Here is a 17,461-nt window from a genome sequence, read left to right on the forward strand (position 1 = left end):
TCTCCAAATCAAACCACTGCTTTAACGCAATTCCTCATCCCATAACTTTTTCCATTTAAAATACATCCATATTTCTACTCCCACAGCATGTGTATTTCTACTTCCACAGCATGTGATGAGCTCTATGTATGAAGTAGAATTAAACATAGGTAGCATGAATACCAAATTCAACCAAGTTTTGCTGAGACGTCAGGGAAAAAACTGTCCTCCGAGAACAAATGTTGGTATTCAGCAGGGAGCAGAGGGAGGGAGCTAATGGCTAAGCCTAAGCAGGGTTATCTGGGAGCTTTTCTGTTAAGCCTTGTAGTCATTGAACACATAAAATGTGAGAACCTGATTCCTGATTCTTCAAAGCATAGACCACAACCAGAGCCAGGACTGGCAACAGCATCTCAATTGTATTATTTTACAACTTCTTTAGCACTACATAGGCCTCTCTGCAGGTCAGTCAAAAACAACGCTTCACAGCACTATCATCAACCAGATCATGAATGGACCATTTGGTGATGCTTTGCAGGTTATCAGACCTTAAGAAGCATTTCTTTAGAGTGAGGGTGGCCAAACACTGGAACAGCCTTCCTAGAGAGGTGGCTGATGCCCAAGCCTGTCTGCTCTGAAGTGGTCAGGCAGTTGGACTAGACGATCATTGTAGGTCCTTACCAACTGAAATCTGTTCTATTCTATTCACCACAGTTGCTGCTAGCAAGGCTTGGCAAAGGGGATATCTTGGATGCAGCAGCTTGAACTGTGGGAGAAGTTTCTGGATTTGCTAATTTATTTTAATGATGAACTAAAAAGGCACCCATTCTGGAGTGTATACAATATGTTGCATACACATTCTACATCTGATTTGTGGCTGTGCCAGATTTCCTTCTGGACAAACTGCAGGAAAGCAGTCCAGAAACCTCAGAACTACAGGGATACCAAAGATACTACTAATATATAGGGCCTGGGCACAGCTTAAAAAAATCCTGTGAAAACCGCATATAGATACTGAGAGGGAGCAAAAAAAAAAAAAAAAAAAAAAACAGGGAGAGAAAAAGAGGATGTAGGGTAACAGAATACATTTAGGTTTGTATATGTAAAACAATTAGCAAAAGGGTTGCAGGTGGCCATGACAATGCTGGGAGGTGGAGCCATATAAAGTATTGCTGGACAGTAAAGATGGAAGCAAATCCTTCTGAACAGCCAAAAGGAAGGACGCATTTTTTTCAACATCCATTATGGATGGAAAATATTTGGGATGATGCTATTAATTCAACAAAGAAATAAAAAGTCCATAGTTACATTCGAAAGGGTATTTGCCAGCAGATTTTTTGATACTGAAGTTCAAAATACTATTTTTAGCAGTATGCAGGAAGCAAATTGCATGTGTCAAGCAGCATGAAGACAATGAATAGACATGAATAAAATATCTCACTATGGAATGAGAAGCAGATTTAAAATTAAACATGATAACAGACAGTTGGTAGGCGGGGGCAGGCAGAAAGCATTGGCCATGTGGATGAACAACTTGTAGAAGAAAACTAGGAAAACTGTTGCAGACGGTGATGAGGGGGTGAAGCTGTCATCCTAGGGCGCTGCAGATGCAGAGTTTCCGCTGCCAGCCTTCAGATCAGATCTGGGAGGTCAGGCTGGACTAAAACATCTGGCTTCACGCCTCACACATTGCCCACCGCGACGACGGCCGCTCTGGCACCGAAGCGGCCAGCAGCACCGAAGCAGCCTGGCCGGCCTCCGAGGCCCCTGCTTGCAAGTGGGTCGCTTCTCACCACCCCCAGAGCCTCGCCAGCCGCCCTTCCGCGAGCAGCATTCGCTGCAGGAACACTTTTTTTTGGGGGGTTGAGACAGGGAATTCACCGGGGCCACCTTTTGGCGTGGCGTTCGGATGCCGCACCGACCCCGCACACGGGTCACCCCGCGGCCTCGGAAGGTAAGTGGCAAGGGGCGCCACGAGCCGGCAAACGGTGGGGGCCCCCCGCTGGGCCACAGCCCCACGGCCCCAGCCCACCACCGCACCTGTGCGCCGCCAAGGGGCCCCCGCGCGGTCCCGGCGCCGGCAGGCAGCTCCGGGGCAGGGGATCGGGCGGAGCGGCCCCCCCCCGCGGGCAGGAGGCCCTCGGCACGGTGCCCCGCCGGAGCCTACCGCTGCCACCCCTCACACGAGTGGAGTCGCGCCTCGGCCAATCAGCAAAAGCTTTATACCGGAGTCGAAGTGACTCAATCCCCGAGACGGAGCCGGGGAGCCAGTCAGCATTGGCCCTGCGGCGACCAATCACGGCGCGCCTTGCAAGCGGCCAATCGGAGGGGCGGTGTCGCTTGTTGTTGTCCTGTGAGGCGGCTGCGCGGTGGTCGTTGGGTGCCGGCCGCCGCCGCAGGAGGGACGCGGGGAGGCCGCAGGCCCTGGTGCCCGCTCGTCTCTTCCTGCCCGCACCGGCCCCGCAGCCCCCGCGGAGGGCGGGGAGATGCAGCCCCCGGGCCCTCAGCAGCCGCCGCTTTATGCGCCCAGCAGCGGGGACTTCACCTTTGTATCCTCGGCAGACGCCGAAGGTGAGCGCGGGGCCGCGCTCGGGGCCGCTCTCGCTTTCCCGAGGGAAGGGCTGGGCCGGCCGCCGGGGGAGCGGGCGGCTCCCTTGCGGCTGGGGCGAGCGGTGCCTCCCTTGCCCTCCCCCCGCCCGCCCCCGCGGCCGGTGGCGTGGCCGGAGGCGGAGCGGGGTGGCTGAGGTGGCCGCTGCCCTCGGGGCCGCGGGGCGCCCGCGGCGGGTGCCGGGAGCGGCGCTCCGGGCGGCGCGAGCCGCGTGGCAGCCCTGGCGTGGCAGGGCCGGCCGGGCCGCGTCCCTCCGGCTCTCCGAGCCGTACGCCAGGCTGTGGCCGGCGGCCTGACATAACCGTGACAAGCGCTGTCACGGACCGCTCCTCATCCCCGCGTTGATGGGAGCGCAGTTTGGTGTCTTTCGAAGATTGCCCCGTATGTTCGCAGTCGCTGCGATGCTGTGCCAAAGTCTGTGCCGTGTCTCACTTCAGCACAGTAATCGCGGGGGAAAAGAAGCTCTGCGTGTAGTTTAGGGCTGAAGCATGGCCAACTGCTGCAGCACAAAGAGCTGTGGTGTACCAGCATGCCGTGAAGATCCGCCTTAAGACTGCAGAAATGAACGTACAGGAGTCAGTGTTGTGCAAACTTATTTTGGTGGAGGATGATCTTTTGGGCTTTACCTATTTAAACAGCAAGCATTCCACTTTATATGTGAATTTGGTTACCACTGTAATTGTGGATAGGGGTAGGGGTTCATGTAAATACTGGCTCATGTGCCCCACCCTGGAAAAGAATTACTGAAGTGGGAAAACTACTGAGAATACCTGTCTTTAGTGAACTTCCCAGTCCTTCTGACAAGGAACGCTAATCAACAGGTACAATCTTGGCTGTGTTTTTTCATTGTTGTTTTGTTTTGTTTTTCTTCTCTACCTTGGCCTGAAAAAGGATCCACGTACCTCTTCTGGATTCCCCCAGAAGTATTTGTTGAGCAATGCTGAACCCAATCCAATACAGCCACCTTTCCAGTAGGATGTGCTAAATTGGGCTCAGCTGTGTGTTCTTTATCAACATAAGTGAGGTTTGATCTCCTGCTTGTTCAAGTGTAGTTCTGTCTGCAAAGTCCTGCATAGACTTACCCTAACATATAAAAACATAAAGTAAACAGCTTGATACTTCTAAAAATACTAGATGTTGCACTCTGATTTCTATGTTTCCCAAATCCTGATCCCTGTGAAAGTATAAGCTGTTTTATTTTCCCATCTTATTTCCGTAAGAGTTAGGCTCTTTGTGGGAAAGAATGCTGGAGAGGTGTTCTCAATGAAGTGGACAGATACAGTATAAAGAACAAACTGTTAGGGTTGGGGGTTTTTTCCCCCTTCTATAAAAAATTTAGAGCTTTTAAAAATTGAGAGCAAAGACTGTCTTGAAAGCTGGTTTCCCACAGTGCCTGGTTGAAATGACATGTGCAATACCTCAGTTTTGCTTCTGTGGTGTTCTGCCTGAGACAGTAGCAGTGAAGGCACCCTAACTCTTCCTGGCAAGCATCAGAACCATCAATTCTTGGCAGATTCTTCAGTGCTTGGTTGGCCTGCTGTTAACCTTGTCATTCAAAGCAGCCTATTTTTTATATCCAAAGCAGTGGATTTTTTTCCTTGCTTTCTCCACCTTAATGTCCTATCTGAGATGTCTTGCAAAATAGACTTAAAATCATGTTAATAGGTTTCATGATTAAGAAGTGTTGTTCTAAGTATTCACCAATCGTTGGACTGCTAAAAGGAATCTTTTAGTAAATAATTAGTAAATAAGACTGGTGCGGAAGTTTCCCTGCCTCAGGATGGATTGTCAGTGAGCGGTCACTGAGAAAGGAGAAATAAATGGCTGGTTGGACTGTTATATTTGCTTGTCCTGACAGTCACGTTTGTGCGCAAAGAGTAGCAAGAACCTGTCCTTGCAAAGAAGTGTATTGTTGTAGCATAAGCAAATATTTTTAGGTGACCAAAGTGTCCCAGTGACAACAGAAAACTTTGGAGGCTTTCTTTACCTTGACACCCAGGCACTGAGAATACATTTTTCTTTTTTCCTCCCTCTGTAAACAGCAGAGAAAGGCTTTTCTTGTGTCTTGCGAGATCAGTGTATGTGTGCTGGTACTGACAGGAGTGAAGAGAAATTCCTTTTTTAAGTTATGGTCATCTTTACAAGGATCATGCTCAGATGATGTTCCAAGAATCAAAGCGATGGATCATTAACTCTCATGATTATGAAATGGTTGAAAAGCATTTATGGAGAAGCTTAAATTTAAGCTTGACTGGCCTAGAAAGCTTATTTGGGAAGGAGAATTTTCTTAAATTAATTGTGATACTGAGTGATCAGTGAATGCTTCAGACATGCTGGCTGAAGACACTATGAGATTCTGTCAGATCTTTGTTTCTAGAAAACGACATTGCATTTTCATAGAAAATGTTGCAATTGTGATCTGAAAATATGACCCGATTTGCCTCTGTGAGAATGTGTTTCAGGAATACTCGTGATAGCTAGGTGTTTTGGGAAATTTGTGCCTAGGAACTTTTCTGGGTGAAGAACGCACAACAATGAAAAGGCATTGGATGAGAAGAGAGTTTTTGTGTCTCAGTGTATTTGTAATAAGGTTTATACAAAAACATTTACATGTTTCTGTTTGGATTTTTCCTTTTTAGCAAATAATGGAAATCCATGATTTCATAAAGGAATAATTATTCCTTCTTCTACATTTTATTTCTTCCTTCAAGTTGCTTGGTATATTTTCAGTTACTATTCTGCATTTTTCATCTGTATATAACAATATGAGACAACAGAGTAGTATTTATTGGTGACTTTGACGCAGCCAGAACATATATAAGTTGCTCTTTGTTTTGGTTTCTTTAATACTGTGGCACAGCAAGATCATAGTATATTGAAGAGAACTCCTTGTATCTCTTCTTACTGGCTGGAGCATAAGGATCTCTGATAGTATTTTTTTTCTAATATTTTCAGCTGTATTAAAGGCAATTACAATTACAAATGAAAACATTTGGTCTTCTTTCATGAGAAATTGGACATAAAAGCAGAGAATGTTTTAGCTGAAGCAATGCCACTGTGCAGAAGTGGGCTCCAAAAGAGGTATAGTATGATCAGAAAAGAAGTGGTAAATAATCTACAACTTAGAGTATGATGAGACTTTCATTAGTGAACTCCTTTTATGCCATATGCTTAATGATAAAGCACACATTGAAGGCTTTCTGTCATAACACTGTGTCATCAAAACATGAATTCCATTTGGAAGCTAAGGCTTGGTAATTCGAGACCTAAACCGACGTTGTTGCTTTTGCATTAAAACTGGAAGTACCCTTTCAAATTCTGTATCTGTTAAAGTATAATTTTATTCTGTAACTGAATATTTTGTGGTGAGGAGCAGCACATGTGGCTTTATGTATCTGTTGCTTATCTTCCAGTACTTTTGAAATCTAATGGCTTTTGGCCGTACATAAAAAGGTGTATCTTTCTCTCCCTTTTTCTTTTAAGATCTTAGTGGCTCCATAACAACTCCAGATGTTAAGCTAAATCTTGGAGGAGAATTCATCAAAGAATCTACTGCAACTACATTCCTAAGACAGAGAGGGTATGGCTGGCTTCTGGAAGTGGAAGATGATGACCCAGAAGATAACAAGCCACTCCTGTATGTCATAATTATTTTTGGGTATCTGTCTTTATTAGTAGTGTAGGAAAAAAAACCCAACTTGTAGCCTCTTAAGTTATACCCCAGCCTTTTGCTGTGACTGGAATTCAGTTCGACAGATTACTTGACCAATGATTGTTTTCTAGTGCAGGAATGAAAACATGATGTTTCTTATTATGGGTTTTATTTTTAGCATAAAAGAGAGGCTTGTTGTTCACTGTGGAGGAGGAAGGAAGGAGGAAGTAAAATCCAATTTTATTAATCTCTAGAAGTATAAAGCTTTTATGGCTTTTCTGCCCTTAGGTGTTGATCTTAAAATGATAGAATCGTTTAGATTGAAAAAGACCTTTAAGATCAATAGCGTCCAACTGTTAACCCAGGACTGCCCGGGTGGTATCTGGTATGGTAATTTAAAAATGAGGTTGTATTCTTTCCATCTTCTGCACTGATTATGTGAGTTCTTAATGCTGTCAAAGAATTGGAGGCTAAGGCAATCCTGTGAAAAGATTAATGTTAAGTAAATGTAAGTAAATTCTGTCAGTTATTCTGAAGTGAAAGCATTATGAATCATGCTTATTACAGTAGGGATGCTAGAAGCAAGGTTGCGCAAACTTTATGATCTTTGATGTTATAAAGCTAGATTAAAAGGGTGGTAGTGTTGAAAGACAAAACTGTCCTTAAAACTGAAAAATCTCAGCATCCCTTGTTCTGTTCACAGAAACATGGGTGGCTGAAGAAAGTTAATATCTTAAGGTTATTACACTGTGAGTCAGGCAGCCTGGGTTTTGGTCCTTGTGCTGCACCTAAGCAACTTCATACTCAGTGTCTCACATACAGGAAAACATATACAGTGTTTTCCTGTGTGAATTAAAGATAATGATGCTTTAAAAGCTTGAAGTGAGCAGGTGAGTACTCTGGAGAACTCAAATGAGAGTGCTGGGAGAGAACAGATGTCTGGAGAGCTTAACAAAATGACACTGCTACTTGAAAAGTAAATTAAAGTGTGCAGAAGTAGCTCCTTGTGTGAATAAGTCTGTTCTATAAATCTCTACTTTTTCATTTCAAAACAGAATGGTGTACTGATGTGAAAACATATGAATTCTCTTTTTTGTGTAACTTTTTATCCCACAGAAAACCAAGTTTGTGATTCAAAGACAGCTAGGTGTTCTTAGCTGCTGATTGCTGGAAGTGAGAGGAATGCCAGGGAGATAAATGATCAGTTTGTGGCAAACGGGATGAATATAATCATCCTCACAGGAAAGGCCTTAATCTGACTTTCATGTAGCAGTTTTTACGCAGTTAGGATTATTCCCAGAATATGTGCTGTAATGAAGCTTGGTAACCTGAATCCTACAAAGGATTTCAAGAACAGCAGCCAGCTAAGGGAGGTTCACCAGTGTGGTGCTGCTGGGCAAGCATTTTGTTCAATAGAATTGAGATTATTTTATGATTATTTTTTTTTGTTCTCATTGGGCAGCCTTACTCCAGACACTTATTTCCTGTTACACCTGCCACATTTCTGAGGTGAGATAGCTGTGAGCTTCATGTGAAATGCAGTTTATTCACATGAGAAACTGTCAGAAGCCCTAGGTGATGACAAAGAATTATTTCTGGGCAGGAGAATATTTGTGTTACACAGTCTTTAGAGTAAAATATAGGAATACTACATCCTGTTTAGGTAAATGGAGGAAAATAGAAGCTCCTAGTCTAATCCTTAAATTCAGGGATGTGTTAACAATTTTTGTTATTTACTCACAAGTTAGTAATATCAATTCTGAAATAGCTTCAGTAATAGCAATCCTGAAAATGCCTTGAGAGACTGAATGAGCAGTTGTCATTTTGCGGTTGTTTTGGTTTTTTTTCTAAGAGAAATTCTGGTGAATCATGTCTTTGCATTTATTTCTTGCTTCAGCTTTTCTGGGGGGAAACCCATAATTCAAGGCCTTGTACAAAACTTTCATAAATGGACTTAGGACATGATTCTGCATTTTTCTCTGCTGTGCTCCTAAATGTAGAGCAGAGGGATATCTGCTGGAAGTCTCTTGCAACTCTTCAGAGCTCCTCGGTCATGACTACATAAGGAAGACACTAACGTACAGTTCTATCGTAAGGTTCCATGCATAAACTCAAAGAAGTGGAATTGGCCTTTACTTAGAAAGTGTGATTCCCTCCCATAAGGAGGGATTACTAAGACAATCACAGCAAGAGGTACCAGTTCATAGTCTCCTGTGCAGAAGAGTCTTCCAGTCCATTTGTAGCTGCTTACCAATAGTTTGTAACAGGGATTGGAGAAGGCAATTAGAGAAGAGCAGATCTGTTGATAGAATTTATTGCTTGTTTAGTTGGCTTTTATTTATTTTTACCATATTGGAAGCAAGCCAGTAATTAAACAATTGGTATAAACTGGTCTCCTGAAAACTACTGTGGTGAAGCAAGTTAAAACCGATTTTACTTTAGAAAATTGGTTTTACCTGATATTTTTTGAATGGTTTAGGATTAGTGAATGTAAAGGTATTCTTTCTTGTGGAGTTTGAAATAAAATGTGCCCGTAGTAAGTGTGCTCAGCATAGGAATGCACAGACATTCTACTTCCGTGTATCCATGTCTTTGACTTTTTAAGTAGTTAGAATGGTATGAATGTGTCATGTATTCCTGCATGTCAGAAAATAGATTGACTGTCTTTAGACTGGTAGGGTATGTTGTGTGTTTTCTGTTCTCAGTCTTGTAATTGTTTTTTGAATAATTAAATATATCTAGCTGTGTCACAGCGGTTACTGAATGTGGGATGAAGGTATGGTGTTGCTTTGTTGTGGACAAACTGTTCCTTTGGTAGTTATGGCTTCAGAAAGCCTTATGGGTGACGGGAGGCTTGCTCTATAAACCTACTGTTTGCCCCTGCACTTACTTTTTTATGCTCTATTTTATTACCATGGTGTATAGTAATGCTCACTTGCTTTACAATTTCAGGGAGGAACTCGACATTGATCTGAAGGATATTTACTACAAAATTCGATGTGTGTTGATGCCTATGCCGTCTCTTGGGTTTAATAGGCAGGTAGTGAGAGACAATCCAGACTTTTGGGGTCCTCTGGCGGTTGTACTCTTCTTCTCAATGATTTCATTATATGGACAGTTTAAGGTAGGTATAAGCCTTCTACCTAAAAAGAAATCTAAACTAAATCTGGGGAAATGATTGCTAAGCAATTTGCATTCTTACGTAGGTAGAATGTCTTTTCTTCGCATACTAATGCGGGGCATTTCAAATTCTGTTTCACAAGTTAATCTGTAGAAAGACAGCAGTAAGAAATGTATTAGATAGCCCATGGATAACTTGATCATGATGAAATGTCAGGTTTGGTTTTATACAGTAAAAGAAAGGAAAGATGTGGGTTTTGGAGGAAATAACTTGATACTGACAGGTTTATAGTCATATTGGTGAATCTTCCCACTTGAATTGTGACCTTTTGTTAACATGTTTTTTATTACTAGAAAATGTTACTAAAGAACATTTGTTTGGATGCCATATTTTTTATTTTCTGACAAATAAAGCTACTTGTTTAATTCATACTGTATCACTGCCGTTACCTGGTATATTTAATCTCCATTAGTGCCATTTGCTATTTTGTCCTCCCTGCTCAATTACAATCAAATAACTTTCCTCTGGTCAGTAGGCTTTTTCTGTTATTCCTTTTGAACTCCAGGGTGGATAGCTATTCAGAGGCATTGTGCAGATGTAATTGGCCTCCATAAACACTGTTAGCTTTTTTTCTTTATGTTCAGATTGACAGTAGAGAAGCGGTATCTTTCGTAGTCACAATTTATATGTGAGCCTAGGTGATTCTGATTCAGAAACCTTTGAGACTATATGTGTAGTTACAGTTGTTTAACATACAACGTAGTAAAGCAATAAGCCATATGTGAAGCAGCAGAATGTGCTTATGCAAGGATTTTTGTGAATGGTGAGATAAAATCACTCCCTTTATGACCTCTGGCTTCCATATGGTGTACCAACGCTGACAAAGAATTCACTCTGTGTCTTGTTTCTATGAACTTGAAGTGAGTAGACTAAATCACTGTATTATTCAAGTCTTTTGGGTGGACCACTTAGCTGTCTCCCAGGCAAAGCACGGACCGTTCCTTGACCCCACGACAGATAAGCTACTTTCTGCAGTTTGTGTACCTACTGTACATGAACAGTAGGTCTAACATTTCTTAGAAACAGTGGATTTAACATACTGATGTGAAAGTACTGTATATGTGTGAGGAGGGAAGGCAGTAGCTAGCAGCAGAGTGACTGACAGCAGCTAGACTAGATGAACTGAAAGGTGGGCTGTAAGCTGGGGAGAGATGAGCATTCCAGCTTTAAGACTTTAATCTGGTCCTCTTCCTTTAGACAGTGGAGGAAAGCAGGAGGTAGAAGGAGGCCATGTGCTAGTTTCACAGATAGCATAAAGCTATTGTTATGGACTTAATTTTTAAATTCAGCTGTCGTGCATTTGAAAATAGACTGGACTGAACTGTTGTTTCCTTGTAAAAAGGTATTTCAAAAGGGAGAGCAAAGGGGAGACTATAGTCCTCCCAGAGGCTCAGCTCCAAGAATAGCTAAGTTACTTTGAAGATTCTGTTAAGCCAGAAAATGATTTTTAAGATTTCACCTGTTTAAGAGCAGAGCAATGAAAGAATCAGGAAAAAAATGGCAGAGTATGTCCCAGGAGTCTGGGGCTTCTATTAAGCTGTAATCATTATCAGGCTCTACTGAGAGTTAGTCCTATGTCGTCTTCTGAGCATTCCCAGTTTGCGTAAAGTGGCATCCTTATGGATGAAAGAAGCAGAATTCCAACTCCTTGTATTGGTTGAGCTGGCTTTTAAAAACTGAGGTCACATTTTGTAATAGGCAGGATATGAAGACATTTATTTAGCTAGGGTGGTCTAAGCTTTAGTTTTAAGTAAACTGTACTCTGCCACAGTATTACAATACTTAGCAAAACACGTTGCATATACATTCCATGTTCACCAAACTTACCGTTAATGTGATTCTGTAAATGTAACCTCTGAATTTTATTCTCAAGTTGCATTGTGATACTAAGTAAAAATATTCTTGCTGCAATTCAGAATTGTTTTGTGACAGCAAATTGCTGTGACAGCAGTGAAAGTGGTAATAGAAATGAGTTTTCTTTGATCACAATGATAATTATTAATACATATGAATTATTGTTTGTCTCTTAAGGTTGTTTCTTGGATTATAACTATTTGGATATTTGGATCCTTGACAATTTTTTTACTGGCCAGGGTTCTTGGAGGAGAAGTAAGTACCTGTATGCAAAAAGGACGTAAGAGGGAGGTAATGTAAAGTCTCTTGACTACATTGTTCAGTAGTCGTTGGGTTTTCTTGGTGCTTGACTGTGGACCTTGTAGCTGACTAAGAATGGATGCAGTTAGTAAGTGTAATGCCTACATTTTGGGTTGTTGGCCATCAAAGTAAAATCTGAAATACAGAGATGGTCAACTAGCCTTTCTGTGTACTGGATGGTGCGCTGGTTGTGACAAACAATCTGGCAATTTGTACTGTGAATCCCAGAAACTTAACAGGTGCCTGTGATCCAGAACTGAAGTCCATTCTTGAGGGACAAGTGCTTTCAGTTTATTGGTCACTGAGCTAAATGGGATCCTTTCTCCTTTGCACGGCTCTTGCACTGTGCTTTATTAAAACTTCTATTTTTTTTTTTAATGGGGCTAACAGCAATTGTATAATGTCCTTGTGGGTAGAGTACCTACCAGTGTTTGTTTTTATCTTTGGACTGATGCAGTTCAAACCTATTAAAGGATGAAAATCAGTGCACGTTCTTGAACTGCAAAGCCAATTGATGTTCTGACCTACATACCTCCCTCCAGCTGCTTGCACCAGCAGGGTTGGAAAAGTGGTTTGAGCTGTTTGCAAATGAAGTCACTAAGTGATTCAGGTGTAAATGACAACAAATGACTTGCAGCAAGGCCCACAAGACAGCTACAGTGAAAACAGTCAGGAGGGTAGAAAGTTCTTAAAAATGGCTCTGCAGCAAAAAATGCATTGAACTGTGTTGTGAAGAACCAAATATTCAGTGATGCCCAATTTTTATATTTTTACTATGCATCTTGCATTAATGATGAATAATGTTTCAGATTTCCTACTTATCTTTACATTTTTTAAACTTTCTTCTAATTATAATTGCTACAGTCTTCTAGTGTGAACACTGTTTTGAAAGAAAAAGCTTTTACAAATGTGATCACATGGTATTTCTGCATGCCACATAATCCAGATGCCCTTAAATCAATCTGTTTTGCAACTCAAAATGTGAAATTATTAGAATGTATAAACTGGCAAGGAAGTGTAAGTGCACAGTGGACTGTGAAGGATCAACAGCCACAAGAGACTGATTGCAGGATGGTCATTTGTCTCGCCAGTATTTTTCCTGTTAAATCCAAGAAGCCTAATTTGGCCCAGGAACATTTCAAACCGTAGTAGGGGAAAATCAGACATTTTAATCCCCATGAAGCTAAAAACAGTTACAGAATTACTTTTAACAAATCTGTTTAAGATAGTAAAAATAATTTTAAACTGGAAATCAGATTTCTGTGCCTTAGAGGGACCAGGTTCTAGGTCTTCCACTGATGCCAAAAGCATTCATGTACTTCATGCATTTATTTATGTATAATGGATATGAGTATGTTAATGCAGGAAATTACATCTTTGCTACTTTTGACAGCCAGGACTACAGCTGGTGATTTGAGAGGTCTGTTCTAGTTCTGTGCTCCTGGGTATCACACACACACCATGGAGAGTGGCAGTTGAGAACCTCTTAAGGCAGAACATGAAAATTTGAGCAGTGGGTGGAATTACATGTTTAACCTGTATAAATTCTTCCCTTGGAAGTGATAAAATTGTCATTTACAACTTTTTTTTTTTAAAAAAAGGACAATGTTCTAAGAGAACTGAATGATTAATTAAAAAAATTCTAGGGGGTAGCATACAAAACCAATTTTCATACTAGCAAGCTTCCTTTAGTTGAAATCTCATGAATACCTAAGAAATTATTATTGCTATTCATACTGTTATTACAAGATCAGATTGTGTATGGTGACAAAGATGGAGTACTACAAAGCTTGTTTTTATGTGCTTGAAAATTTCAGGTTGCTTATGGCCAAGTTCTTGGTGTGATAGGATATTCCCTACTTCCCCTCATTGTCATAGCACCCGTACTTTTGGTGGTTGGATCATTTGAAGTTGTTTCTACCCTAATAAAAGTAAGTTCAGTATAATCTATTGTGAATTGTTTACAGTTATTTTTCAGTCACTTTCCTAAGACTACAAGTATTAATCTGTTCAGGGCGACATAACAATGTGTCAAAATAATCAGAACTACAATGTGAGGTCTGTGATCCTCTTGGTGGACATGACTGCTAAGCAAATTCTGTTTCAAATGTTTGAGTACTTGGGGCATGTACAGACCTGTTGCTATAACAACACCTGTTGTTATCAGGTTAGCTTATATTTAAATATTTTGTGGTGCTCTAATAGTCGCATTAAAAATAAATAGGGTTATCATTTTGAGAAAAGGATGCATAACTAAACCTCAAAATGAAGAATCTGAAAATAAGCCGTTTGATCCCCTCCCCCGTCATCCAGTTTATTTTTAGTTACTGCAGCATGAATATGACATTAGTCATTATTCTGAGACCTTCCCATAGTGGTAGCTTTACAAAGCCCTTGATACCCTTTGCAGAGACGGCAAGTATTGTTCTGATTTACTGCAGACGTGGAATGTAAGGCACAGAGCAAGAGTAACTTCCCTTATACCACCTGCTGTTGGATGCTTTTTATGCAACTAGCAACGTTCCCTGATAGATCGGAAAACTACATAATGTTCTTGAACGCTTCCAGTACTACTTAAAACCCTTCTAGGTAGCCTTTGAGGTCATTGCTGAACTTTTGGAAAGGTTGGCTGAGGAAGTTCTCTTCCTAGCTAAGCTGTACACTTTCTGAGTTCTTGTTCTGTTGATTTGATTGATTTCTGTTTTTTTGGCGTGCTGGTACACAATATAATTGAAGCACAACTGAAGTGTATGATAAATAACAAAATTGCTGTGTTTGTGATTTGATAACTTGTAATTACTGTGAAGCGATACAGTCAGCAAATCATTAACTTGCCAGTTAACTAATGTATAACTTGAAAATAAATAAATGTTAATGAAAAGTCTGTTACTTGAGTACTGGTAACAATCTTACATGAACTTCAGGGTGAATCTGTGCTAGGTTCTTACCTTTTACATCGTTGGTGTGAAAATGCAGGACGAGCCCCATACGGCCAAAACTACTTATGCTGTGACAAGTACTGCTACTTACGGCTTGAGAGCTCTGCGCTTGGGGAAATATTTCCCAGTCCTAGAGTTGGGGAACTTACAGTGAAATAGTGACATTCCAATCAGTTCTTTTCCAGTTGCAATCAGCGAAGTAATGCACCTCAATTGTTTCAGTTGCTGCAATTTTCCTAATGTTTCTTAGGGAATTCAGTCATGATTCTTGAATGTTCTTCCTGTCCATCTCTGCAATCCTAGGTTAGGCAGCAAAAACAGGAGTATGCAATCACATGCATATTTTTTGTTGGGGTTTTTTTTGTTTGTTTTTATAATGGCAGTTGAACAGGCCACATAATCCCTCAAGGGGCTTCAACTCCTGACAGAACTGTAGGACAAGTTCTTTGCTGGGGTCCTACTATGTCTGCCCCCTTTGCTCTTGTGTTTTGCAGAAGATCACAGTGGCTTTGCAAGCTGGATGGTTTTAAGTATTTTTTTCCTTTTTTTTTATTAATACTCGAGGTGCTGCTAGAGGATAATGATGTCTGATTACTTTTTGCTATAACCTTGTTAGTTTGAGGTTTAAGTTCACTGGCCTCAAGACATTTTTTTTTTTTAAATATGCATGTTAACTTCATATAGCACAGTGGATGTTCATAGGTAATGTTGCTTTCTGCCAGTCTTTTAAACTGGTTCTTTCTTAATTTAGTAAGCAATATAGTTTTTAATACAAATTGTATTTTGGCAGGCTTCTCACTGCACCTGAAAGAACTATGAATATGAGGTTCAGTTACCTTGAGGTGGAGGCACCGTAATTAAAGAAAAGTTTGAGCCAGATAAATCCTGAAATAAAAAAATAGTAATTAAACTCTCTGGTGTATATATTATAGAGGAAGAGTCAAGTACAGTGACTCTTTTGCTTAAAGAAAGGGAGGGGTCAATAGTTGGGGTCAGTCAAGGTAGAAAGAAAAATTACTAATCCAGTGATGTTTCAGATTACCAGTGTATATGGCTTGCTTTATGATGTCTGTCTTATATTAGAGAAAAGTTACTGTAGATCCTTAGCTGTTTACTTCAGTAAAAATGGCTCAAATAAAAAATAATATGACTCTTTGTTAAATGTTTCTCTAAACTTAAATGAAAATGTGTAGTGTATTCTTTTCTATTCATGGGGTGTGTGTGTGTGTGTGTGTGTGTGTAGTTCTCCAAAATTCTTGTTTGAAGGAGTCTTAATCCTGTTGAGAGAAGAACTGATTTTTGTCTTGGTATTTGGAGAGATTTTCTTGTGGTGTCAGCTAAGATTGTTCATCTTCTTTTTCAGTTGTTTGGAGTCTTTTGGGCTGCATACAGTGCTGCATCATTACTAGTTGGAGAAGAATTCAAGACCAAGAAACCCCTTCTAATTTATCCAATCTTTTTATTATACATTTATTTTCTGTCCTTGTACACTGGGGTGTGATCTAGTGCAATATGAGGCCAGAAACTGTATTTTATTCACTTGCAGACTGATAACACATAAGAATAAGGAGGCTGGAGATAACACAAGTGACTGTTTTGTATCCGGTTGTCAAGATGTTTTAAGATCGGAGAGCATATTTGTGTATATTATTTAATGAAGCAATTGTAGCTATATAGATTTGTATCAAAGTTCTAGGTTTGTTTAAAACTCTTCAGATTTTAATGAACAAAATAAAAGAACCTTGTGTTTTATAAGAAAATGCAGCAAAACCACAACTCAATACCTGTGCCAAAAGCACTAGGACCAGATAACTACATTCGAGGAGAAAAATGAGAAGTTAACTGTAACAATCTCAAAGTGCAATTTTTCTTTTGAGCTTAAACACAGCTGGCTTTTTTGGCACAGCAAATTCTGTAGATAATATATATTTATGAAACAGTCCTGATTGTTCACAGAATAGTCTGTATAATCAAGACATGAAGATATTACTTTTAATTTAGTGCCTCAATTACTTTGATTTGGCTATTGAGTTTTTATAAATTCCAATTTGTTTTCAAAACTTGTATATACTGTGTATTTTGTATCTATGGCTTGTGTGTAGCGTAAGTACTCCATGGTTAAGGATGTATATTGGGTTTTTAAAAGATTGAAGATACAAGTATTTGAAGTCTTCATTTAATATCTCTGACCAAAGGAGCAAGATATTTACTGCGTGACATTATTAATTAAAATGCATATTTAGAGAAACAAATTATTTTACTTAAAAGTATAAATTTACAGAGAAAAGGGGGAACACTTTTCTCAGCTGTAGTGGTGGCTTAATGTTGGAGAAAAAAGATGATCTATCAAATTTGTGTGACCTTTAAACAATGTTATTTTATGATGGCAAAATAAAAATAATGCTTCCCTAACTGTTTTACAACATCTTGCTCTGTCTTGCTTTTAATAGCATGCTATTTAACACGCATCCATTCCCTTCCCCCCACCCCCCAGTACTATTAATTCCTTGTAAAGAGAAATAAAAAAAAAAGATTTGTAAGGCCAGATTTTCCCTCCACTAAATAAGGCAGAATTACAGCCTTAGTAACAATTACAGTCTTGCTAATTTTGACTATCCAAGGGTTATGTAATAACGTGATGACATGTTAAATATTTCCTGTGTACTGTGTTGATGGCTTATGTAATGGTCCTTATGGTAATGTTTCTTCATGAGGGAAGTCCACTGAAGTTCACTTTGCATGGTACTAACTTAGGCATTTGCAATCTTCAGTATTTAGTATTGACAAATAGATCTTAAGATTCTTAATTGTTTTTGGGGTGTTTTTTTTGGTAACAGGAAAAAAGCATTCCCCATCCTTTTTTTTTTTTTTTTTAACGTTGCAAATAAAAATCAACCATGACAAGGTAATAGTAGAGGCTGTCTTTGATCCCTGATGGACATATTTCC

General features: G+C 40.2%; 1 protein-coding gene across 3 annotated transcripts; it reads left to right on the top strand.

Moving 5' to 3' along the window:
• The first annotated feature begins 1,040 nt into the window (after positions 1–1,040).
• On the top strand, positions 1,041–16,925 carry YIPF4 (Yip1 domain family member 4). 3 transcript variants are annotated; one of them, XM_055816374.1, is made up of 6 exons: positions 2,279–2,550; positions 6,071–6,224; positions 9,192–9,363; positions 11,452–11,529; positions 13,392–13,505; positions 15,877–16,925. In XM_055816374.1, exons 1-6 carry the CDS (start codon positions 2,466–2,468, stop codon positions 16,012–16,014), a joined length of 741 nt encoding a protein of 246 aa, XP_055672349.1. In that variant the 5' UTR covers positions 2,279–2,465; the 3' UTR covers positions 16,015–16,925. The 3 variants fall into 3 exon arrangements, with proteins under 3 accessions (XP_055672350.1, XP_055672348.1, XP_055672349.1); XM_055816373.1 differs by lacking the exon at positions 6,071–6,224 and having other exon boundaries at positions 1,228–2,550; XM_055816375.1 differs by lacking the exons at positions 6,071–6,224; positions 9,192–9,363; positions 11,452–11,529; positions 13,392–13,505; positions 15,877–16,925 and adding an exon at positions 5,543–6,055 and having other exon boundaries at positions 1,041–2,550.
• Positions 16,926–17,461: the final 536 nt, after the last annotated feature.

The sequence above is a fragment of the Falco peregrinus genome, chromosome 11 (assembly GCF_023634155.1).
Source record: "Falco peregrinus isolate bFalPer1 chromosome 11, bFalPer1.pri, whole genome shotgun sequence".
Taxonomy (NCBI): domain Eukaryota; kingdom Metazoa; phylum Chordata; class Aves; order Falconiformes; family Falconidae; genus Falco; species Falco peregrinus.